Source organism: Thunnus maccoyii, chromosome 1 (assembly GCF_910596095.1).
Source record: "Thunnus maccoyii chromosome 1, fThuMac1.1, whole genome shotgun sequence".
Classification (NCBI taxonomy): domain Eukaryota; kingdom Metazoa; phylum Chordata; class Actinopteri; order Scombriformes; family Scombridae; genus Thunnus; species Thunnus maccoyii.
The window spans coordinates 6,627,606-6,655,095 of NC_056533.1; the positions used below are offsets into that span (position 1 = coordinate 6,627,606).

The window sequence follows — 27,490 nt, forward strand, 5'->3', positions numbered from 1 at the left end:
CTTATCTCCTCTCACTCTCTCAAGTACAATATTGGAAAAGCACATTCCAATGAGCAACATCAGCAGAGTGAAAAGCTAGGGATTAGCATTCGGCCTATAGAGGGAAAAAAACAAACAAACAAATATTGTCACTATCAATATTTTTTTTTCAAATTCAAATTTGCCTTACTGGCTAATCTACTTTGGCTTTTAGTTTCTTCTCTCCAATGTTCCAAATAGGCTTCTTTACATTGTGTTATACATTGGTTTACTCTGATTGTTGTTTGGAAAGCAGTGTTGGTGTGAGATTGATCAGGGTGTGTCTGAGAGGGGGCATTTAGTCTCAGCACCAACTGACATAGGGGACTCTTTTCTGGGCTCAGCCTCTGGGTTTGGAAGGCTTTGGAATGGAGGGTGTTGAGGGAGCTGGATATAAAGTGATTAAAAAAATTCTACATGCATTTGATGGTGTTTTTCTGTGCACATGTAAAATGTATCTGCAGAATTTTACATATAAAGCTTCGGTTGGATGTTTGTCTCAACGGGTATAGCTATGATAACTGTGTGGACCCCATACTTCACTACCATACAGTGCAATGGGCAGGATGACACTTTCAAATATTTGAAGCCAGATTTTAATTGGGATTTGGAAATTATGAAATTTTCATTTAATTGCATTGAGAGCCATGTTGAAACTCCCTGATGCTGTTATGGTTATACCAGCCTGTTCAATGCGGGTACGCTGTACCTTTATTCCACCTCACTGAGTGGTATAAAAAGTATGGACACGGAGTGGGGGGGCAGAGTTGCTCCATCAATAAGCTGACTACGGAGGTAGTCACAGAGCCGGACATCTGTTTAAAAAGGACAGCTGGCACAGCGGGACAAGGAGCTGACACTGTTGTGTTACACATCATGCCTCTGAATCTGGAACACCGGGATGCTATGTCAAAGCACACATGGGGGTGGAATTTTGCCAGCTTGGTTTGGTTCAGCATAGCAAAGTAAAGGTGGCTTAATGATGGATCTTCTTTATGGCTATAATGCAGGATCTCTGTATAAAAGAGCCTATTTATGGTAAACTGGTATGTGGTGTCCTGAGATCTGGGGCGTTTTTGAAATATCATGACATAGTTTCCTTCATATTTACTGCCAGGGCCTAGTTCTGACAGTATTTTTCTACTATGTCCAGCTGTTTCTGTAGTCCTTATTCAATAGGAGACAGTAGAACAAGGTCATCCGCATAAAAAAGAGACTTCACCTCTCTATCTAAGAGGGAGAGACCAGGAGCAGCACATTGATCTAACTGAACAAGTTAATTTATATACACATTAAATAAAGTCGGACTTAAATTGCAACCAGAGAATTCTTCTCTGGGTGAAGAATTCAGTTTGTCTCCAGTTTTAACAGCACACCTATTTTCCAAACACATTGATTTCACCATGTCATACATTTTGCCCCCTACACAACAAGATAGAGAGTTTTTGCTCAGACACATTGAGCCTCATGCAAGAAGCACTCGTACAACAGATTCATTTTTAAAATACACATATGAGTGATTTAAGAACATTTGTGGCATTCATCAATTTTCTTGTACTTAGAATTTTCTCTTAGGTACGAACGGTACAAGTGGTTCAGCCTTGTTGTATCTGTCACAAATAGATCATCTCTGCCTTTCTTCACGTTTCATGGGAGAAAGACTTGTTTGATTTAGAATTATAATGTCCTAATCTGAATTAATTTTGACTTTAAATATGATACCAAAATTAACACACAAAAAAAATATATAGGTAAAACAAACTTAATGCAAAATTTATATTCTCTCTACCATATTTTCATTATCATGACTGCCAGTTTACTGAAAGGTTTTTTAGATTTTATGATTTTTATTGGCATATTTTGGCAAAGCAACTTCTAGATTTAGTAGAAATAGTTGCTAGGAAACTTCTCTCACTCTGACAGCTGCCTCTATGTCTCTCTGCAGGTCTCTGCCCATGATCATGTTGTCGAGGCAAGAGCTGGGTTTTTTTTTAATCCTGCCAACTACACTAAGAATGTGGCAAGAACAGTGAAGTTTTTAATAGTGTAAACTAAGCCACCTTGGCGAATCTCACTCCAAGGAAATTCTTGAATTGAACCACTTTGGGACCTAAAAAAAGAAAGGTCACACAGGCTTGAAAACACCTGACTGAGATGTGATTCCAGTCAACTGTGATAAAAACCACTGCAAACACACACACACTCACGCACACTCAACTGACCAAAAAGGCACACAAAAAAATAAAAAAATAAAGGAAAAACAACAACAATACTACTACTACTAATAATAATAATAATAATTACACAAAATAATGAAACACAGGGCATACAAAAATAAATAAAATTTCAACTAAACTACCAACAAACAGGACTGTTGGGACTCAGTTAGGAGCAGGTTTGGTTATTAGCAACAAGTAATAATTATAAGAAGATGATAATTATTAGTTATTAAAATGACTATAAATCAATAAAATTATTAATCTGAATTAATAATTACAGGGCACCACCCTGAGGTCAGGGACCAATACCCAAAGAGTGGATGTAGTCTCAAAAAGGGTGTTCACTTGTGACTAATGTCACAACTGAGGAGTGTTAACATTTATAAGACGAACAACGAAGGTTTAAATTCGAGCACTGACCCCATCACCAAGCTACTATCACAGTAGGTATGCAAACAATCACAGGAAACGTCTCTTTAAATGCACAATAAAGTTTATTAACTTCAGCAATATCAATTATAAATCAATAATGCCTCAATCAATAAATATCTATCATACAACTACACTGAGCAAGCAATCATAACAACAGCAGTTAACAGCAAAACAACATACAGCACTAGCAGAGATACTAGTGTGTGTGTGTTTGTGAGTGTGTGCGGGTGTGTGTGAGAGAGGAAGGAGGATGAACAAGGTGGCGGATGTGAACCACGTGAGGTTACATCACGCGAGAGTTCCGGGCAACGATTTGACAAGAGGCTATGATTACATGGCAACCGCCAGTCAACATGTGATCACCAAAATCACTGTAAAATTAATGTTGACATGACTGGTTGCTCAATATCCATTTTTTTAGGTTAGTAGGGAAGAGAGGGTGAAGGCGCCAAAGAACAAGAGATCCCAGCGATCGTGAGGACAAAATGGTGCTTGCTTTAATTTCCATGGCAGGTGAGTGCTCTGAGATAACTTTTGTTATGATTTGGCGCTATATAAATAAAATTGAATTGAATTATTACCATGGCAAGACCTGTGCCACAGTAGAGGCCCACTGATCACAAGTAGGGACAGCCAAAGTATATTTGCTGAATACATTCATCATCATGAGGACGTTCTCTAGCCTATTCCTGGAGGGCTCCAACATGGTGAAATCTATGACCACGATCTCATGCGGCCTAAACACAAGCAAGTGGCCCATAAAACTATGTGGCATCCTTTGCAACTTGGCAACACTCACAGTCTTGGACCCACAGCTTTATGTCCAAAAACATTCCCAGTCAGTAACAGCACTGTTGCACCAATTCAGTGGTCTGCTTGATGCCTTGGTGGCCATGTTCCTGGTGCAACTGTTACACTGTCCTCGAGTCCAGGCATGGGGCTTGCTGGAGGGGCACTGGGACTAGTGCGGCAGGTAGAGCTGCTCAACCAAGCTGTGACTTGACATGTACTGCCAGGAAAGCACATCCACGTTCGTATTGCTGCGACCAGATCAATACTGGATCTTGAAATCAAAAGCAGCACACTGGGCAGCCCATCAATGCTCTGTGGCCCCCAGTTTGGCTGAGTGCTAACTTAATGGATTGGTTGGTGAAGACCAAACACTTGTCCCCCAACAGATACTCCCCGAACTTCTCTGTCATTGCCCACTTGAGTGCCAGGAATTCCAACTTCATGGAACTATAGCTAGCCATGTTGTGTTCAGTGGGCCAGACCTCGGCTGGCATAAGCTATGGGCCTAGCACGCTCTCCATCTTCTGGGAAAGGACAGCCCAGAGCCCACTATGGCTCACGGAGATTTCCAAACTGAAGGGGTGTCAAAAGTCAGCAAAGGCCAGCACCGGGGAAGAGACCAACTTTGCCCTTAAGGCCTCGAAGCTCTGTTCACACTGATCATCACAACCCAGCATCTGTCCTGACCTGGCGCCTGTAAGCTCCTCCACCAATTTATGCAGAGGTCCGGCCAGCTTGGTAAACCCCTCTACAAAGCGCCTGTAATAGCTGGTGAACCCCAAAAATGAGCACAGCTCTGACAAATTGCATGGCCACCACCTCAATCTTTGTGGGGTCTGAAGAAACCGCCCTGTCAGAGATGATATGCCCCAGATAGCTGACCTCTTGCTGGAAGAAAGCACACTTTTCTAGTTTCGCTTTCAGGCACTCCTCTTGGAGCCGACAAAGAACAAATTCTTGTTGCTGCAGGTGTTGGGAGACTGAAGAAGAGAACACAATGATGTCATCCAGATAAAGAAGCGGTGACTGACACTGCTGACCCCCAAACACCCTCTGCATGAAGCTCTGCAAGGTGCTTGGGGCATTACACAACCCAAAGGGCATGTGGTTCCATTTGAAAAAAACCAAATGCATGCAAAAGGCTGTTTTGGGCTTGTTGTGCTTGGAAACAGAGACCTGGTTATACCTGCTGGTCAGATCCAGATCCAAACCAGCGGGCCCCAGAAAGGGCATTGAGGCTCTCCTCAAAACGAAGTAGGGGGAACGCGTCCTTCCTTGTCTTGCTATTAAGCATGCAGTAGTCCATGCACATGCATAGACTTCTGTCCTTTTTTCTGATCAAGACAATGGGGGAGGCATAGGGACTACTGCTCTCCCTTATCACCTGAGCCTCAAGAAGCTGATTGATGTGAGCCCTCACCTCCTCATACTCAGATGGGGGGATGTGCCTGTACCTCTGACGAACTGGAACATTGTCATGTTGTCATGGATGTCATGCGAGATGAGATTTGTACAAGAGAAAAACCTAATCTGCCACATTGTGTTGCAGCTGACAGTGTAACATCACCTGTACACTACAATATTCTCCTCTAATATCTCTGTGACTGTTACATGACCACCTCCCGTCATGGAGCACTTTACTTTAGAAATATGTTTTTTAGCATCTAACCTCTCATCAAATCATTCCCCCTTTATTTCTGTCACAGCACAGCGCTGCTCTGATGACATGTGAGCTGTATTAATTGTTTCAGATCTAAATTTGTTATGTGTTTGTCTTCTGATTTCTGAAAGCAGGACTTGAAGTTGCGCACTGTTTTTACTCTTTGAAAACTTTTTTGAATGAAACTCGCCCACAAACGGAGCGGAACATGGAACCTTATATGGCAGTTTTAGGGGTGTGGATTATACTGATGATCACATCTCACTGATGCACACCTCCTCATGAACAGGTGACATTCATCAGGCTGAAATGAGTGATTTACAACAAGTTCAGGCAGTTAAAAGAGTGTTGAATCCCACGTAGGATTTTCTCATTTTCCTCTTATTACTTTGTGCAAGAACAAATATAAGAGAAAGAAGAAAATAGGAAAACATTCATGCATGAGGACCTCTGCCTGTACAATGTAGTGTTTTTAATTTGTGAAATCATGTCATTTTTTATAGGCAGTGCATTTGCATTCTTATGAGACTGGAACCACAACCATCACATATTTTATGATTATTTTTATGGCAACACCAAATTAATTTTCCTATTAAAGGTAAGCTCCAAAAAATTTAACCAAAATGACATCACAATTTCAGCTCAAATTCAGTAAAGATGATTGAGACTCTCAACAAATGTTATTCAAATCTCTAATCATTTACATAATCTCGTGTTCATTTTTACTCAACTAAATATCATTTTCAATGTAAAGACAGTATGACTATTTTCTCAGGATGCAAGGTGATTTCATAGGTCTTAGCCGTTCTGAAATTTAGTGCAACACACAGTGTGTGTTAGTAAACTATGTGTGTCCCATCATCAAATTGCCTGTTTGAGTAATAGTGTTAATTATAGTGATGATGATGATTGCAAAGATCAAAACAGTATCAGCAAGAACACTGCACAAGTGCAAAAACAACAAAGCTTTGTGATCTGAATCCAACTCAAAAGTTTTCCGCCTGCAGTCAAAGCTAATGAGCACTTCCAAAGAGGTGTCATAACTGCAGTCATTAATAATTTACTACTGCATTAGCAGTGTTTTATTTCTCTGCATTTTGTACTTGTCAATACTCATTTGCAGCTCTGTTGGTGTTTCCATTTTTGAGTACAGAAAGTAAACCTGTTTATTAAATTACCTGTTTATTTATTAAAACATCACTTTGTTTTGAACTATAAACCCAATGAGACTCATGCATGAATGTTTTTTTTAATTTTTCTCTTCTTTATTCTTGCTCAAAACAATAACAGGAAAATAAGAATATCCTATGTGGGATTCAGGAAAACTGTCTCAACTGCCTGAACCTGTCATAAATCGCCTGTTTCAGCCTGACAAATCTGTTCACCTGTTCATGAGGAGGTCCACGTTTGTGAGAGGTGGTCATTAGAATAATCCACGCCCCTGAAATTGCTATATAAGGCTCCATGTCTTGCTCTATTTGTGAGCGAGTTTCATTCACAAAACTTCCCAAAGAGTAAAAACACTGGGTAATTTCAAGTCCAGCGGCCTGTACTACAAATCAAGTTAAACATACCCAGGTTATCTTTTTGTTAGCTGGCCTCACTGAGCCTAACATTGGCCGTCCAGATAACCACTACTACAAAGCTGGCTATCAACTAGCTCAGTCAAATATGAGTTTTCCTATCCAGCTACGAGCACATTCATGTGAAAGAGGCGGGGTTTGTTAATTACGAGCGACATCATCAGAACCATGAATGAAGTACTTCATATGATATCACATGAAACGGTGATACGAGGTACCTGCGGAAAACTTCTGTTTTAGGGACAGCAAAAAGTCATATTCATGAAGTGAAATGTAAACAATAGCCTGTAATCATACAACAGAATAAGAATATGTAGAAACACAAGACATAATTTCCACGTATTAAAAGTAGTCCAAGGCTTAAAATACATGTAGGAATTGTTGTATATGCCCTAACTATAGAGTATATAGAGAATCAGAGTGTAAAATCATCCACACTGTCAGCTATCACTCCAGGGATAAAATACACTTTGCACAATTAAAATGCAGCTAAAATCATAATTATGTGTTTAGTGTGGTAAACGATCTCTCCGTTTGTTAGAAGCTCTGTTTTAAAACCAGAGTGAAAATAAAAAGTCTGGAACGATAAAATGTTTCTACTGACCAATAAAAATATATATTGCTCTTTTTTTACTTGTCATTTTATTATAAACTCAGGACTTTTGTCCATGTCGGGATCCTGTAGCAATGATGACTCTTTTTTTCTAGTGATCTGATTGGTCAGTGGTCAGGGTGTTGGCAGGTTGTGATCCGATCCTGTTCAACTTAAGATACCATGGCGATGTACCCCAGTAAGAAGTGAACCACACAAATCCTGCTTTGTAGAATAGACCTCTGCTTTCAGAAATCAGAAGACGAACTCAACAAATTTAGGAATGACAGTAGAAGACCCATAACAATTAGAAAATATGAATCCAGCTAACATGTCATCAGAGCAGCTCTGTGCTGTGACAGAAATAAAGAGCGAATGATTTGACATGAAGTTAGATGCTAAAAAAACATCTTTCTAGAGCAAAGTGCTCCGTGATGAGAGGCGGTCATGTGACAGTCACAGAGCTATTAGAGGAGAATATTATAGTCTACAGGTGATGTTACATTGTCGGCTGCAACGTAAGAGGATACTGGACAGGGACCTGCAGAGAGACACAACTGGCAGCTGGCAGAAACAAGAGAAGTTTCCTAGCTACTACTTAGATGTGGAAGTTGCTGCACCAAAATATGGCCATAAAAATCAGAAAATCTAAAAAAAAACCTTTCAGTAAATTGGCAGCCATGATGATGGTGATAATATGGTAAACAGAAGATTAATTTTGCATTAAGTTTGTTTTAGTTACATATTACATTTATTTTTTATCTATTCATAACACATACAACGGGTCTGAACCACTTGTAAATTTTGTTCGTACCTAAGAGAAAATTCTGAAAAATTCTTTTTTGAAAAAGCTGTTGAATTCCACAAATGTTCTTAAATCGCTCGTACGTGCATTTTAAGAATGAATCTGTTCGTACAAGTGCGTCTAGCATGAGGCCCAATGTTCCAAGGCTGCTTTTACAGTGTTTTTAAATAGTTTTATACAATACATGTAATAATTACATTTTCTAAAATGTAGCTACCAGAGAGGCTTTATGTAGAGTGTAGAGGGACAGACAAGTGTGAAATGTTTTGCTGTCAGTTTTTTGGCAGTCTGTCAGAATCTAAAAAAGATTGGGCCTCTCGGTGTTAAGTCACACTATGACAGATCAAATTGTGATAAGTTGTACCCACAACAGTTTCCATTATCATTTCTTCACGTTAGATGAATCATAAGTGATCCCTGTGTGGAAATCGGGTCGTTACAGCAAAGAAAAAGCAAGAGCAGCTGCACTGATGGAAATGGCAATGATTTCATGGCTGCCAGTGTTGACAAGTAGATACTCAGTTTCCTGACCAGTCAAAACACATGAATTTTAAAAAAAGCTCAGACCTTCACATTTAGCCCACGGAGCCACACCTGCTTTAGTGTTAGCTACAGGGACTCGTATTGGAAAATATGCATTGTTTTTGGTGGAAGTCTAGAATTGTAGAACTACCTTGTGTGGAGATCGACACAACATAATTCCTCTTCTAACTCAAAGTGATTGCTAACTGTGATATTCATGTAACCCAGAGTGTAAAAAATGCACACCACAGCGGCATTCTCCCCTCAATAACATCATGATTTATGCATGCTCTACTGTGTTTATCAGGTAGGTTTTAAGGAATAATCTTAATTAGGACACTAACATTTTCAACATAGCGTGGGAGTTTTTAATTAATGAAATTAAATAATAAAATAACACAAAAGCAGCTTCCGTTAGTGCCTCTGTTTATGAACATTTCAAAACAGTAACTGAAAAAACAATAAAGTGCACCTCAAATCCCCTCTGCAATAATGTAGAATAGAAAAACAATATGAAACGGATTGTTCTTTTTAGGTGCTAGACAATGTAATTTCATGTTGTCTGAAGACAAAAACACAGGAGTGCACTTGGTGATGTTGTCCTGAACTAGTGTGAGTACTGACGTGATGGATGGAGATCTTATCGAAAGGAACATTGCAAAGTGAAGATCATTCTATATCAAAGAATCACGATTTGACACTTTTATTTTATTTTTCTAGTTTAATTTCATTAAAATGAAATTTGCATAGCAATAATCCTGAATCCATGTAAGTGATAAAAGGAAAACACAAGTCTGCAGGGATTTATTAGATGTCTCACCTTGCAGCAGGGAGGTAGCTGTTGTCACGGTTTCTGGTACACCATCCTTGCTGTAAATGGACTGCAGGAACTCTGGAACGCAGTCGTTTTCATCGACAATAACAACTCGCACCTGAGGGGGGGGAAATTGAGGAGGGGTAAGGAAGAGAGTGAAAAACAGAAAGAGACAGAGAAAGAAAAATAAAGAGAAAGAAAGAGAGAAGGGGGAGTAAGACAAGAGCAAAATACATCAAGTCTAACTTCCATTACACATACTGTATTTTTCACTTAAATATGGTATTAATGCACTGATAATTTCCTGCCACATGTAGTCATCATCGGCTGCATAAAATCTTAAAAGGTGTAAAAAAAAAAAAAAAAAAAAATCTACCAGCAGGGTATGATTATTGCACCTATTGGAGCTGAACAATAATAAGTCTTAGTTAACCACATGATTCTAAAATATTCTAGGGGTAGGTTTATTAGTCTATTCAGTTCTAAAGTCTTTTTTGGGAAATTGCAGGACCTGAATAGTGTCTGCAGTGTTTCTCTCAGGTTGTATAGAGCCTCACCAACCCCAGCCACAAGAACAGCTTGTAGGTACTGTAGCCTGTGAGGTGATACCCAGGGCAGAAAGCATCTACAAATCACTCCCTACTGCTCACAAACCCTAAATGCTGTGAGGCAACAATAATACTGATGGTGAATTGATGAGCAATATTATTGCTTTGATCAACTCAGAGCCTCTACCATCTGGATTTAAACAGCTGGACAGTGAGAGGAAACGGTTTAGAGAGATTTTAAATCAAATAAACTAGAAAAGAGGAATTAGAATATTATTCTTCCACTGTGGAAATTTCACCCTTGACTACATTCCTGTGTGAAACTGCACCGGGAAAATGTGCCATTATGTCAACACAGATTACAAGCATTTTACTTCACAGTAAAAAATGGATATGAAAATAAAAAAGAATTTAAAAGAAGGATAGATGTCTACATTTATGACCTCATATATGTCCACCAGTGATACTGTTACTGTACCTACATGTAGTTAAACGGCCCAGGCAATAGCAGGTGGAAATGCCGGAGATTAAAAATCACACTGGGTTGGTGTTATGAAACTTTTAAATCTGGGATTATATGGGGCCAGAACAGTGATAGTTCAATTTTGGCATCGACAATAAAATAGTGCATTGAAAACAAAACCTGAACCAGAAAAAAGTTGTATTGAAACAAGTAATGGCACTGAAAAAAGTTCCACTGAAAAATAAAACACGGGCATTAAAAAATTACAATCGTATAATCTCATTATCTTATTTTATGTTGATATTTTTTGCATTATGATGTGTTTTTAAATGTCAGTCTTCAGATTTTTTCCTCATTGCTGTCTTTTTCAGTAACAGTTTGTTTTTTTCTCATTACCCAGTATGCCTTGTGGTCCAACAAAGATTAGATATCTAGGGGCGATGGCATCGTGATGGAGATTTTGAGCCAGACTGTTGTAGCCTTCACTCTAATACTGTTAATATGCCAATTTATAAAGATTTAAAGGTCCCATATTTTACACTTTTCTGGTGTTTTATTTGAAGTCCCAAAGGTAAGGCAAACACTGAACGTATAGTTGTGACATCACAACCTTACAGAAGTCCAAACGACTTGTTTAAAGTCGTTGTTTGTTTAAAATTTAATATAGACTGATATCTGTACATATAGAGCCCTAAAGACAGTGCTGTTGTTCTGTGAAAGTAAGGCATACTGGGTAATGTAGGCCCAGCAAGGGCCCTCCTCTCTACACCAAAACGCTGACAGAGAGTTGAAACAAAAAAACAGAAAGTTGAAACTGAAAACCATTGACACTGAAAAAAAACTGACAGTGTAAAAAAAAGAACTGTCACTGAAAAAAGACAGACAAGAAGAAAAAATCTGAAGATCGACATTGAAAAACACATCATAATGCAAAAAATATAAACATAAAATAAGAGAATAAGATTGTAATTTTTTTAATGTCCCTGTTTTATTTTTCACTGGAACTCGTTTCAGTGCCAAAACAACTTTTTCCAATACGTAAATAAGTGTTTCACTGCCTTTTACAGTTCAGATTTTGCTTTCAATGCACAATTTTATTTTCGATGCCAAAATTTAACTGTCACTGTTCTGGCCCCTTAGATTACTACTTCAGGCATCGTCTGGAATTGGTTTTCTTTGGGTCCAGAGTCGTTTTCATCTGCGAGTAACCCAAATTAACCCTATCCCTAACCAAAAGGAAGCCTCATCCCAGCCTCCTCCAAAGGCTTGGCCTGACCCTGATCCCTGTGGTTTCTCAGTGAGGGAGCAGCTGCAGAGTCGGCATTATGGTGCCTTCAGTTGGACAGTGCAGAATGCAATCTTGTGCAGTTTTTCAGAAGCCCTGAATCTGTGTGCAGAGATGAATTTGTATGGTGTGAGTATGTAGGCATGTGTGTGCATGCAGGGGCGCCGTATGAGGGGGGGAAATTTAGGATGATTCTAAGGGCCTGTGACTGACAGGGGCCCTAATAAAATTATTAGAACGTTAGGTACATTTTTCTCAATATTTCATTTTTAACCTATCATCATTAATAGAATATTTTATTTATAATGTACTAATAAAACTGCCAGTTTCTTTTTCTTTTCTTGTTTTTGGCAAAAAGTAAACATCCAGAGAGCCTCTGTAAAATCTGGCTTCCAAAAACAAAAAGAGAGAAAAGAAAGGACGATGTATGTCACCCAATTTTTCACAAAGAAAGATGAGTGTAGTCCATGAGTGGAAATGAACCTGTTAGAGGTTACTTTTGCTCCCCTAACATTAGTTACTTAATATATTCACAGAAAATTCTGAGTGTTTACATTTCGCTCCTCTTTAAGCCAATATTTAATCAATGCAGGCAAACTTTTAGCAAGCTATTCATACTAAATCCCTGCTCCTGCCTGGTTCCAGAACTGATGACAACGGATGCAGCAATCCCTGCCTCCCCATCCCCATACCCCTACATATGAACCAGCCCTACTCCCAGCTGAAGGAGGAGGTGGGCAGCATTGTGTTGAATGACATGTCAGTTGGCATAATTGCAGGGGGTCTGTGGGAATTTCTTTTTTTATCTTTATAAAAAGAAAAATGATTAAATCCTTTTGAATGATAAGAATTGGTAGTATACCTAGTTGATATGTATACTTAGTTCAAAAATCTGCCGCTGATTTTATTCTTTTCTGTTATATCATTGTATAAATGATAATGTTAATATATTTTAATTGAAGAGGTTCATGTATATTTAAGTTATATTTATTTTAAGTTATTCATTAACATTGAGATAATTTTCCATTCAAGAATTTTACCATTAAAATACATTTAGACTAAAAGTAAAAGATGGCCTGTAGCACATTTCTTATAGAGGGTATCAGTCTTGCATCAAATAGTGAATTCCACTGTATGCAGAATGTTACATGCATGTCTGCACAGTGTTAGATTTATTACAGGTCACTGTCAGTAAATATCATACAGTAAGTATTGGACTACAAGAGAGTTCCAAGCCTGCAATGGTAGAGTTATTTAAAGCTTTGAATGGTTCAATTGGCTACTGGAGGTGCGGTAAACAGCAATTGCACAGGGTTGGCATGGCCTGTGGTGGTGGGGTGGCGGGGCCCAGTGTGATATCTTTTCATGGGGCCCAAGATCCCTGGCGGCACCCCTGTGTGCGTGAGACACTGTAATGCTGTTCAGTTCATTAGGGACATGAAGGCAAACACAGCATCTTCTACCAGATGTTAACTGCCTGCTTGCAGCATTCAGAAGGAATAAATACAGACATGGGCTGGCAGGCAAGCCTCTCTGACCCCCAGCCCACTTCTTCTCTTACGTATAAACATAGAAGTACACACACAAGCACTACTGCTTGCTCTCTGATACACACAAACACACACACTGAGAGTGGTGTGTAAATACCACTGGTATTAAATCCTGGTAGGTAAAATGAAATTCTGTAATATCAGTTAATCCTTCAGCAAAGATCAGCTTCGAAGCAACAGACAACAAAATAAAATCTGACCATGTGAACTCCCTGAGGTTATATGTGTGTGTTTGCAAACGACTGTCAATCTATGTTTGCCTCTGTGTGTGTGTGTGTGTGTGTGTGTGTGTGTTTGCATGCCAGAGTGAGTGTGCGTAAGTGCCAGTATGACAAGAAACGGCGAGGGTTCGGCAAGATATATGAACGTACAGTATGTGTGTATACAAGGCTGAGGAAAAGCAAGATTGAATGAGAAGAGGGGGGAAGTCGGCCGTAAAGCAAGATGAGCTCAAACACGCACGCTGACACATGCGCACACACACACACTTTGGGCAGCTGCGGGCAGGTCTCAGGCTGGTTAGGTAACTAATGGTGCCGATGAGCTATCACTCCTGGAGGGAGAAACTTGGAAACTACCTGCAAATTAAAGTCATGCTCAGTGACTTCAGTCCACACAAATACACCACCTCAGTTCGCTATTCTGGCAGGCAGATATCTAAAAAGCAGAATGAAGTCAAAAGCAAGAAAGGACAGCTAAACAGACTGAAGCTGTGGAAGTCCAGTGGAAACAATGTTTTGCTGTGAATGCTGTGGTAAACTTTGATAAGAGAAACAGGGAACAGAGCAGCTTAAATTATGAGGTACTGGCTTATGAGATCCACATGAACTGTTCACAAAAAGGAGGAAATTCTGATGCAAAATCATTGAAAAACATATCTTTCTATGGAGACAGATGGGCTGTCAGTCACTATTATTGCATGTGCGCAAATGTCTCCAATCCAAGCATTCTCAGTGCACCTTTATATACCTTCATTGCATGAAAAAATCAAACATACTGCAAATAAACAGAATGCCATCTCAGTAGCACAGCATGCCAAGAAAACACAGAAATAATACATATTGGTTGAAGTGTATAAAGTCTTCATAGAAAACACCTGGAGTCAGATTCTTTGTTGAGGTCGAAAGGAAAAAAAAAACAGTGTTTGGATTTAGGCTGCATCACATTTTAAAAGTAGAGAATCAAAGTCACACCCTCATCACAAGTCAATCTTATTAATCCTTGAGTGAGATAAAATAAAACAGATACCTACAGCAGCATTGGCGTTATGGATGGGCCTTGAGGGTCCAGACCCGTCCAAAAAGGTCACTGTGCTCCCTCAGCTGAATTCTCTCCCTGACAAAAAAATAAAACTGAAATACTTTTACAGCTGTAAGTAAAAATAAGTCATACAGTTTGGTAATGGAAGACTTAACACTGTAATGCAAAATAAAGCACAAAGCAGTGATAGTTTGCATTTAGGAAACCATTTCTTACTGTAAATAACAACCCCCTACCTCACTAATTAAAAACAACTACAATATCTGCATTGCATGACCAGCCAATCAATTATATTACGAGGTTGAACTTATAGTTAACAGAAACGATAGGTGGATGGCATTAATGTAGACATTTTCTTGGTGGTAAACAAAACTAACCCGTTAAAAGCAATGTACAAAACTTAGCCATCATTTAATTAATATGGTCATTGGAACAACACCCACAGCAGCAGTAGGTCATGGCAGTGACAACCAAGCTCAAGCTAATGATTCCACTAATATTAGTTACCACTGCACCTGATTCTAACACACAGACAAGCTGCAGTGATGGAGGTAACATTAGCATTCCTGAGGACACTGATGCTGCCAGGGCCAAGCGGCTGATGGAGACTGACATTTGCCCCGATGATTGATTGATAGTGGATGGGTCTATGCAAGTCAGACTTGAGAAGTATCCCTCATGTCTCTTTGGAACTAAAAAGAGGTCAGTCATGTCATCATGGTATGACAATTGAGAGTGGCTTGAGTATTCCGTCAAGTGGGATGCTGCTCTCTGTTACCTGTGTTGTTCTTCTCAGTCCAAATGTGACCCAGCTTTTGCTAGCAAAGGCTTCACTGACTGGAAACATGCAATGGAGGCTAATAATGAACTTCCAAGGAAGATTAAGTCTGTTTCAGTCAGTGGAAAGAAAGACAGCAGTGTATAGAGAAAAGGAAAGATCTGCTAATTAATGCAGATCAGCTCTAGAAAAATTGGTAGTACGTTTCTAGTATTATTGATGTCATGGAGTTTCTTGTTTCTAATCAGTTGCCTTTAAGGGGTAAATTAGATGCATTTGGTGATATGTCAGAGGGAGAAAACAGGCTTTTTCTATCCTTATTTGACTTCAACATAAGGAAATACCCCGGTCAGCCCAAATTGTGAAGTCTATTTCCCAAAATGCTACATACACAAGTCATGAGATGCAAAATGAGCTCATTTGCATAATAAGGAACGTTGTGACTAGGAATGTGCAGAGAGCCCAGTATTTGTATTTGTATCTATATTTGTTGAGGCAGCAAAATTATTTATATCTGTATTTGAATAAAAGTAGAAATAGGCTTAAATGATGATGATGTCCAAATTAGGAAATGAGCGTTATGTAGCAGGTGGATGTGACTCCCCTCATTGAGACCTTCTGATGGACATAACAGAGGAGACAGAGTGAGATAGCGATGTCACCGACCAGCACGCTGGTATTTGACGTTTTTTTTTTTCTTCCTGAAAACAAGACATTTTTAAAAAATTTGTACAAAATAAATATTTGTAAAAAAAACCATACACTATTTGTGCTTTTCTAATAACATATTCAGATTCAGGCGCACCCCTTGTTATGACCGAAGCAATTGTGAAAGACATTTGGAATTTATGGTTCATGATCAAAGTAGATGGAACAAGGGATGCTTCTAAAAAAGAAAGTGTCTCCATCGTTATTCATTTTGTCAACGAAGAAACATTGGAAATAACAGAACAACTGCTTGTGATGGCCACTGCAGACTCAGGTGATGAGCAGTTCATTACCAACATGATGCTGTCTCAGTTAAGCAAGGCAGCTCTGAGTTCCACCAAGATTTTAAGTCAAGTGTATGATGGTGCCTCGGTGATGTTGGGAAAGCATGGAGGTGTCCAGCGGCGTTTAAAAGACAAACTTGGCCATGAGGTGCCTTATGTCCACTGTTGGAACTATAAGTTGCATCTTGTTGGTGTCCATGTGTTGTCAGCAGAGGAAGCCATTTGAGGACATCAGATCACTCCTTGCACATATTGATGCTACAAGGGGCCACGGAGCAGAATTACACACAGAGACTATCAGGCTGTTACAGAAGGTGTCAGAGCAAAGTTCTGTGTTAACTGCTCATCTAGTTCACAAAGTATGTATTGGGGATTTCCAGTGAAATTGTGTCTTTGCTTTGAACATTTGTGGCATAGTTTGAGCCCTTCGTTTTCTGTCTGTATTTCCCTTGTAAATAAAACTTCCTTGTTATAGATGCTTATGCTGTAGGACCATGCTAAGGTTGTACTCAGACCAAATAAGGCATCGCAGCACACAGCCGCAGGGTTGAGCGGAGGTGTGTGGGGGTGTGGGTGTGTTTATTTGTGCTCTAGAATGTAACTGCTGTGAAACAATCACAAAATAACGTTTTATTGATCTGATTCACCAGCTTTCTCACTACCACTGCTCCTTCTCTTCATTCACTCTCTAGCTCACTTGACCACAGCTGCTCTCTGTTTTTCTCTTTTTCTCTCGTCTTTTTTAAAATGAGTCAGGAAGCTGACAGCAAAGTCTAACTTTACTTTTAACATTATCAAACGAAGAGAAATGTCCTCCCCTCCTCCTAGTAATGTCTTTGTACTCCCTCATTGCAGGGTTTTACAGCTCTGATCAGTCTGATCACCAGCTGTGACTGGCCACCGCAGCATGACGTCGGGTTGCGTTTCTCCAAAAGTTGACTCTAGATCAGGTCAGTGCGGCGCTGATGCAGCCAAAAACCCTGCAGCCTAAATGCACTACCCCTATTCAAATGAATATGATGACTGGCATTTTCACCACACTGCCTGATTTGGTCTGAATACAGCCTAACAAGTTGCTACAAGGAGAGGAGATGAATCTTTTAACTGGACTGACACTTGTGTCAACTGCTGTGGATTGTGTGCGCAAACTGTGGGATGAAGAAGGATTCTCCATGCTCTGGGACACAGTCGTGAGCACAACACCACACTGGCCACTGCACTTAAAGGGCTTGATCTAGAGGGAGAGACACTTTTGGATGCAACAGCAGTGAAGTTAATCATGGACTTGACAAATGCTGCAGTTGTGGAATCGGAATGTATTTTTGGAAAACAGTACATCTCCAAACTCAAAAACAATAACAGTCAAGAAATGTGGATTGTTAGAAGGCTCCTGTCAGAACAGTACAGAGTACTCAAGGCTATGCCGAGTGTGTTGTTGGCTCTTAAACTTTGTGTCACATTTGGTGCCTCTGCCGCCATGTGCAAAAACTCATTCTCCACATTAAAGAACATTTTAACCGATCACAGACATGCAATGTTGCACAGTCACAAGAGTCAGCTTGTGCAGCTAGCTTTTGAGCATGATCTCACTTGAAAATTGCAAAACGAATGGAAAGAAGTTGTTGAGGAGATTCTGCACTCATAGGCGGTGACTCCAGTTGTTGCAGTGGCTATGTTTCTGGATGAGCATGCATATGGTTATATAGTTATGCATACTGGTTCTTGATGTGGCTTAAAGGATGTTTATCCTTTTCTTTGTTGTGTAGCCTGTGAAGGTGGTGGCACGATATATAGGTATGTTCATTATATAGAATTGCCTCTTGCAGTACTGTATTACATGCAAAATATTTAACGGATTTCCCCTTGTGCTTCTTAGTTTATAACTGGTTTTGTGGATGTAGTAGCATGTGTGTGAGTGTGTGCACACCTATGCACATAAGTGACTGTATGTACACCTCTCTGTCATAGTTAATTTCTTTCATGAAACATGATAATGTTAATTATACACATAATAAAAGCTATGTGAGGTGAACAACATGCCCTCTGTCAAAGTTGATTATCTTTCTGTTCCTAATGCTCTGGCACCGACCCTGACCTACAGTTATATAATTTTCCACAGGATAGATCCTAGCTATCACAAACCTGAGCTCCCTTTTCATCTTTCCGAAATAGATCATACCAAAGGCACAAGAGTACTTATAAACTAAACCAACTTAACACTTTTTTCATTTTTCTCTTATAATTTGTACCTAAAAATTAACTGTTAAATACCTGTAAATTACTCAAAAAAATTCCAAGAAATCAGTACAAAATTAGGATACCTGTAAAGTAAGGTGTTACCATGTCTTTTCTTCTTTTTAAAGCAGGACCTTGAGGATATCTGGTTGTTTGTGGACCGGTTTGTAACAATAGTTTGATTACATGTTTCATTTAGAGAACCCTGCGCTTGGGTAGTCAACCTTGAACTACTCCTTAGAAAGTAACACTGAGTGTTTCTTCTCTTTAGCCTTCAGAGGTCTGTAAATACATATGCCTCTATTTATTTTGCATCTGTTTGTGCAATTGATTGTGCAACAGCTCTTTGCCTTTTTAGCTGTGTTTTCAGTATTTTCTTTCCATGTGAATGCACCAATGCAGAGGAAAGAAATTTCTAAAATACAGAGGAATTAAAAGTGGATCGCAGTTATGATCTTTTTTTTTTATTAGACTGCAACTTAAACAACACGTCTCATAAATCTTCCATTATGATATCAGTAATCTTCTGCAGTATGTGTCAGTATTTAATCAAACAAATGTAGTAACACCACATTCTTTCCTAGCCTATTGCTCAATACGCACATGCTATATTGTGGTAGTATGTTAGCGTATTACAGTATGCTAGGCTCTTTGTTTTCTTTTTTTTTTGACAATTTTCCTTGGTAAAAAAATACCCATTATTATCATTTTCCCCTGAATTTATGTCCACCACCCCATATAAAATGGCAGAAGATGTTTTCTGGCGCTGTAGACTTTTAAAGGGGTGTTAAAGAAGCAGGTTAGCAGGCCGGAGTATATGCAAAAAAAGGTGATGTTTATTAACAAAAATATTAATGAAACAGAGGCAAAAATGAACCCTGGGAAATTCAACAAACATAACTTAAACCAAAGCAAACAAACAAATAAATTCTGCAGCCTTACAGCTAGCTGCCATCTAGTCTCGTCCCTCCTGACCCACTGAATGGCTTTTTACCTTCTAAGCCTCACATAACTGGAACCTTCCACCTGCTTAGGTGAGTATGAGGATGAGCTACACACATACTAAACTTTCAAAGCATACTGAAAACCACATAATTATAAACATTGGATTTTTCTGTTACTGCTGACAATCACAATCTACTATAAGCACACAGTCATAAGTGCACCAAATTCACCCAAATGTCATTTACTAAAAAGTAGTTTTACCAATTACCCCACATCCTAACAATGCCCATTCCCTCACTGCTAAAAGGACCTAATGATGCCAGCACTGACTGAGCAGCTGATCTACCCCCAATATTACAGGCAGAACAGCTGAAAGAACATACAGAGTGGGCTAACCCTTCTACCAGATCATAATCCTATAAACAAAGATAAACACATATCAACCAATGTATTCAATTATTTAAAAAAAAAATCTAACCAACAAATTAACAAACATCTGACAGAAAATAATGATCATTTAACACACAAAACACTTATAATGTTGGGGAGAAGGGAGAGGGGCAGCCTTTTCACATCCCCACACACCCAAAAATTGTTGTTTTCTTCTGCAACACATATCCAAAAGCCTTCCAGTAACAGAAAGTAAAGAGAACAATGGGGAGAAAAGGCAATTAAGCTGCTGATTATGCACCAGTCTCTCCAAATAAGTAAAATAAAAACAATAAAAAGCTATAATATATATATATATGATCATTTCAAGTTCACATTTCTGCCAGATTTTTGTATAATGGATTTTGTTTTAATTGATTTTCTTTAGAAAACTGCTCAATAACTGGCACTTACAAAACACAATTTAGTCATCACAGTACATGCAAAAAACACACAGTCACGCTCTTGTAACTGTACACATTGCATGCAGTGGTCCCCTGTCAAGTTCATGTCCTCTGTGCTCGCACTGTACTCATTCTGCTTCTGAATTATCTGATTGACCACTTGGTGCAGAGATGTAATCCTCATCATGACTTACTTCAGACACATACTCATTATCAGAGAAACTGTCATAAAAACCCACCATTATCAAAGAACGTGCTGCTCTGCTGTGAACCTGACACACAGATATCGTGCCATCATGTATCATATCAGTGACACAACATTATGCTAAACAGGAAAACACTACATTACTGTACCTGCTATTACATGTTACCTGCTCTTTCATGCCTTGGGTCTCTACAAACCCTATAAACTTTTTGGAGAAAAACATTTAAAAAATCATCTAAGATGTTCAACCATTATGAAACCAGGGAATAAAATTATAAAAACAAATAGTTTGTGTGCTAGACTTGAAGGCTTCATGGTATAAAAGTAAGGAATTAGACAGGGTGTACAGTAATATGAACCCTGGTCACTCAAGGGTAAATATAAACCTAACATAAGGAGCCTTAATGCTAATGGTCTGGCATGAAGCCCACTATGCTAAAATGTTAGCATGGAACGTGCAGCTTAAGTGCAACCAGCACACTATTAGGGACTTTGTATATGATATTAACATTTTGTTCAGTGGGCAGCAAAAAGCAAGTATAGGGGCATTAAAGCTCATATAAAGCACAGTGCATCTGTAGCGGTTTACCCTGTCAACAAGGACAGACTACACAACAGCATTTTTTTCCACTGCTCATGCAGAACACTGAACACTCAGGAAATCCTTTCACTCAATAATAACACTTAAACCATTTTCAGACTAAATGTTTGAAACAGAACTCATACTAAATAGTTATTCTAGTAAAGTGCCATATAAATATATACTATATAAATTAAAGAATTATCTTCAAATAAAATCCAATATCAGTGCAGTATGTTCAGTATTCAACACACACAGCGTAGTTTCTGTTTGGCAGCGTTTAACCGCACAGACACAGGGGCAGCTCTGGGACCAGGGGTTGCCGTGTGGAAGGAAGTAGAAGGTGCTGGCTTTTCAGCACTGACGAGACAATACGTGTGGAAGTTCAAAGAGATTACCCAGGCTCCAGAGGTGCTGCGGAGCCTGGGTACCTAGGTCACGTGTGTGGGCTGACCAGGGCACATACCAATTATTTTATTTATTTATTTATTTATTTTCCATTTCTTATTTCTTTCTCTCCTCACTATTGAATCTGATGATGTTCCTCTCATTCTCTCACCTTTCTGTCTGTCTCTCTCTCTCTCTCTCTCTCTCTCCATGCAGGCTCTTGGGGCTCTGCAGTCCACAGAGGCCCCGAGCAGAGCAGTTGAGGACAGATCGGTTCAGCAGGACATGTTTTAGCCTGAGGCCAGAGTAATGATGGAAGCCAGATGCATTGGTGCCTGCAGCAGACAGACGCTGCTTCTCTCTCACTTTCTGACAACATGAGGAAGTCATGGGGAATCCCAGCTCGGTCATACCAGACAGACAAGTCTATTAGGGTTTGATGGAAGACAATATTCATACTTTTAGACTAAAACTAGACATGTACAGTAGTCCCAAGTTGAGGATTTTATTGCTTTTTAACAATCATTTCAGGTTGAAGGATTCCCAAACAAGGAGACCAATCATAAGGTCCTAGAACCAGATGACCATTTTAACCACAACATTCACAACTACTAGTATTACCACCCGTACAACAGCTGTAAATCCATAAAATTAGACCTGCCAGCATTATTTTCAGCAGCCTACATGCATGTTCAGCTCAAGGATGTTTTAGATCCGTGTGAGATTTGACGACCATGTGTGGTTATTTTATGTGAGATATTGTATAATTATATGTCTATTAGGGGTGTGCCCGAATCCAAATATGTTATTCGGCAAAGCACAAATAGTGGGTTTTTTACAAACGTTTATTTCATACAAATATTTTAAAAATTATTTATTTTCGGGAGGAAAAAATAAAACCATGTCAAATACCAGCGCGCAGGTCGGTTACATCAGTATCTCAGTCTGTCTCCTTTGCTCCACTGTTACATCTATCAGCAGGTCTCAATGAGGGGAGTCACATCCACCTGCTACATGACGCATATTTCCTCACTCCATCACTCTTGGAGTTGAGGGTGTTCTCCAGAGATAAAGCTGAGCTACTGACACAAGTGCTTTCAAGGGACTCTCCATAACCTGTTGTTCCCCTTCTGCTTTCCACAAAGTTAGGTTGTAAAAAATAGGCAATAAATCAAAAGCGCAATCAGAACAAAGACTGGATTTTTACACCTATTTCCACTTTTATTCACATATAAATACAAAGATAATTAATTTTGCTGCCACAACAAATATAGATACAAATACAAATACTGGGCTCTCTGCACATCCCTAATGTCTATATTTATTTACATCTATTTTACCATGAAAAGTCATTATGCCGTGGAAATATGCAATTAAAAAAACAAAATGGAAGATTTGCAAGGAGCAGAAAACAGGTGTAAAAACCAACCTGCAGAAGCTCCACAATAACTACTTTACTGGTACTGGTGTGTCTTAGCTGAAGCTAATTTAACATATTTTCCCTGTAATTAAAAAATCAATTTTGATTCTGGATGGTAGTGGATAAGCTACGTTAAATTCACATATTCAAATGTATTAAAGATTAATTCCATAAACTAGCTTCAAAGGTGAAGAAGACAAGATAGTTGAAGAAGAAACAAGACAACAACACATTTTGTTTGTAGATAATGCTTTCTTCCCAAACCCCTTACGCTGTCCAAATACAGAGTGCAGAATCTAAATGTGTTAAAAAACATTTTTATGTAAGGTCTGTGGCAATGATTAATCATTTGCCTAAAAATATATAATAATATATTTTTTGCAACTAAGGCTACACAGTATGTATATAGTATATATTCCACAGTGTGGCTGTTTCTGTGCTCTTTGTCTTTTTAAAGCAGAATGATAAACCGATAAGCCAATAAAACAATCAATTAGTAAAATAATCATTTCAACACTACTGCAGATACATACAGTATTAATGGGTTGAAAGCATGATTTTAAAGCAGGTTAAAACACATTTGTTCACACTGATGTGACACTTTTTGTTTTGCATTACAAATTAGCAAAAGAAAAATAAGAATTCTGGAGTTTTATCATCAATTTCTGTGTACCCTTAAAGCTTATAATTGATAATTATGAATATTACCACTATGCTATTTGGTTTAAAAAGGGATTTCATGTAACAGGGAAAAGGTGACATGAATTGATGATCCTTCAGGGAGAAGTGTGTTTCCTTTTTAGTTAATTCTACAGGACTAATTAATTTGTGAACCAATTTGAACACTGCTTTTAGTTGTAAAGAGATTGTATCACTTATAATTTTGTATCCAAGCTGAGAATGAAAAAAAAGAAAACAATAATTGCAGAACCTATTAATTTAACATTCATTTGTTTAAATGTATTTTTACAAAATTAATCACGATATGAGTTATCTTAAGAATTGCAAATCATAATGTACGCTGGTGGCCAGAGGACAGAGAAATCTGTTCTGTCACAGCAAATAATGAAAATGTGTCATCTTGGATGAGGGAGGTAGACGCACACTGCTCTTCAGAGAATTCCATTTTCTAATTCTCTGACAGATGCAGAGGTGGAGCACAACACATGTACCTCCTCCTCACATACACCAATTACTACACAGTAGCATAGCCAGAAGTAATAATTTAGATGGACCTGTGGGATATAAGGTAAGCAAGAACCAAAGTGATCTGTAGATCAACCATAACAGTGTTTTTACTCTTGTTTTAAGATTTCATTAGTATTAGTATTAGTATTTGCCTACTATTCATTGTATCGATAGCAGGCTACTGGTTTTGTTCATTGTTGTTTAGCAACTTGTGATAGTTTCAAGAAATAAGGTGGTTGAGGTGAGCTGCAACATTATTTCTTCATTTAATGCTGCAATGATTTCTCCAATAATATTATAGCACAACTGTTGCATAAAAGCAATGTCAAACCTGGAGTTGTGGTGACTGCAACCTACTCACTGAACATCTGCAGCACTGAACATGCAACTACATCACATCAGATTTTCTAACAGCAAGGGTAACCACACAACCATATGTTTTTTTAGGTTAAGTTCATAAGCTATTTGCACAATGCTACTACATGGCAAAAACAAACTGACAGCGTACCGCTTACATAAACCAGGTAAGCATCATGTATCCAACAATATAGCAATGTGTGAGATTCACAACATTTATAAGCTCTCATTACCTTCACAATCCCACAGCCAAGAACACAATAGGCTGCACCAGCAGGTCTCATTTCAAAAATGAATTCTACCATCAAAAAGCACAATTTATACAAAAAGCACATTAGTATGACTTACAAGTGTCAGCACATCTTCAAGGTTTAAAACAATAAAAAACATCCACTGAGCTGTGATGTGTCATTCCCATTTGCTTCCAGACTTCAGCAGAATTGAATGAGAATCAGAGGAGTCATAGAAATGTAGCTGCAGGATTTTAGTGAAATAAACTCTAGCAATATTTGCACATAACAGTACGCACAGGACCTACTGCTTACTGTAGGTTTGGTATTGCTTTAAATCCAAAGACATGCATATTCATAACAAAAGTAATAGGAATGTCCCCAGATAGTGTGGATACTTTATTTAACTGAGTTTAGAATGTAAATTAATCTGTCATTTTTCTGTTCATGCTTTCTGCAGAGCTGAAGTTTCATCCCATAGCAAGATTAAACAACACATCACTGCTTGTTAGAAATCTGTCTCTGAAAGATCTGATGTGCTTACAGATACATACATAATTTGGTGGAGTGGGTCATAAAGTAGGAAACAGTAGCTAACTCATCCAGAAAATCACTCCAACTGGGTGTGCAATCCACATATCATAAGTAGGCTACTGCACAATTCACTTGTTTACTTAGCAAACGAAACAAAGCTTATACTCTGATACAGGTTTGAAGTCTACATTAACAGATCTAAATCCTTGTGTTCACATCAACAAGTATCAATGCATGTATCAGATACATGACTTACACACCCTCATTTATATGCTTGTCATGCAAAAATATCCCTCAAGACATACAGTACTATAGTTAGTCGCTAAAATTTATACAGCACAGCTTGAAAACAAGTTGTGAATGAAGACATTTTCAGGACCAACCAACAGACCTTCTGTACAGGCCCCAAACAATCACAAATCACAGACAAGCAGCAGCAACGGGTTATTTAAAAACCAGCAAACAACTCATTCAAAGTCTCGGCAGGCTCCGCAGACAGCAGCAACAACACAACAGCTTCAGTGTCCAGACGAACCACAAACAGCACAAAATAAGAGCTGCAAACCGTCAACAACAACACAGCAAAGAGTTAAATAAGGTTACACACAGAGAGCTATGGAAGGACATTTAACCAGCAGGACAGAAACCGAAGTGAGCAGAGGGACAAAGATACAGGCAGACACAAAGAGAGAGTGTTGTTCTGACTCACGTTTTTGAAGTGCTCTGTCTTTCACAGAATTGAAGTAGCATTAACTTACCTGCTCTCGCTCCTGCTCCCGTGCGGGTATGTTTTTTTTTTGTTGTTTTTTTTTGAAAACCAATTTCTGATGTCCATTTTGGCTGCCACCAAAAAAAAAACTTGACAACAGTGATAACTTGAGCATCACAACAGGCTGTCAGACAGGCTGTGACAGCCTGTCACAGGTCAGAAATTCCATCAATCAGGGCGGGATGGGGTTGCTGTCAGCAATTCAGTGGGCAAGGAGTTCAAATATACCAGTGAGCGGGCACGGCCCGGTCTGGCTGTGTTTTTTATGATTATGCTGGGTATGCCAGCTTGAGATTTAGGTGGCACAGGCACACCTGAGGCTATGCAGGTGTAACCACAATGAGCAAATGAAAGGCTATGTCCCAACACGGCCATCAGAGAGACAGAGAGATACTATATCAGCTGTTTTCAAGCCATCTAAGTCATCACTGAAGTGCTTCTGCAATTGTGTCCAAGAAATACAAGTGATAATAACTTGAAATACAACAGATCAAAGTCAACTGAGTTATATAAAACGCCAGGAAAAAGACGACCACGCTAGTAGAAGATTGGTTGATTTGAAGACTTGTCAGATACCGTTTGCTGTATTGCAAATAGAGTTGATGAGGCAACCTTGTAATGTCATAAAAACTCTAAGTTCCAGTCATTGTCAGTAAAAATTTGACTCAGAATTCTCACAGACACACACACACACTAACCTCTGCTGCACTGCTCATGCTTTCCAGGCCCTCGCTGGCTCGCACCAACAGCAAGTAGCGATGCTGGTCGCTCTCGTAGTCAATAGGGCGGGTCAGGCTGATTTCACCAGTCTCCGCGGAGATAGAGAAGAGACTGCTGGGATTGATGAGGAGGCTGTAGCTGATTGGTTTCTTCTGGAAGGACACAGCAGGTGTGACCAGGAAGCTGGAGAGACGAGGAGGAAAATGGACACCAATGACTAAATGTGCTGTGGGGAAGATGAGAACAGAGTTTACAGTATATGTGCATGGCAAAATGGATTTGTTTAGGGTTAGAGTGGTGTACAGTAGAATTCAGTACAGAAGACTTTTCCGCCACATTAACTTAACAACCTGTAATTTGGAGCTTTTAATAACTTGAACTGAGGAACCTGTAAGGCTTTGGTTCTGGGTTCTGCTTTGTGTTTCCACTGTGTTTTGCAAACAGGAACTTTTTGGATATACGTCTTTTTAAAAGCAACACCACTTTGGAAATACAACATTATAAAGGCAACACCGGGGGATGAATCTCATTTTAATCTCATTTTTTAATCATTTTAATGCGCTGTTTGGTAGGTGAGTTAAAGGTAGAGTCAATTCCAATCCAATACACTTTTTGTCCATACCATACCATACCATAGCATCAATCCAGGCTGATACTTGATTCTCTCACGAATCAAAAGACCACGGGCCACATGCATAAAAGATACGTGCACACAAAAACCATGCATACACTATTTCCCACACATAAACGGGTATTTATAAAAGCAGAATGTGC

The 27,490-nt window shown here is 39.0% G+C and overlaps 1 protein-coding gene across 1 annotated transcript in view; it reads right to left on the reverse strand.

The window, feature by feature from the left end:
• The window catches only part of LOC121896373 (neural-cadherin-like), a 261,050-nt gene that overhangs the window by 223,143 nt on the left and 10,417 nt on the right, over nt 1–27,490 (reverse strand). The window contains exons 4-5 of the mRNA XM_042410220.1: nt 26,695–26,899; nt 9,444–9,555 (exon numbers count right to left, since the gene is read on the reverse strand). Coding sequence (XP_042266154.1) covers nt 9,444–9,555; nt 26,695–26,899 — 317 coding nt within the window. The remainder of the gene's footprint in view (nt 1–9,443; nt 9,556–26,694; nt 26,900–27,490) is intronic.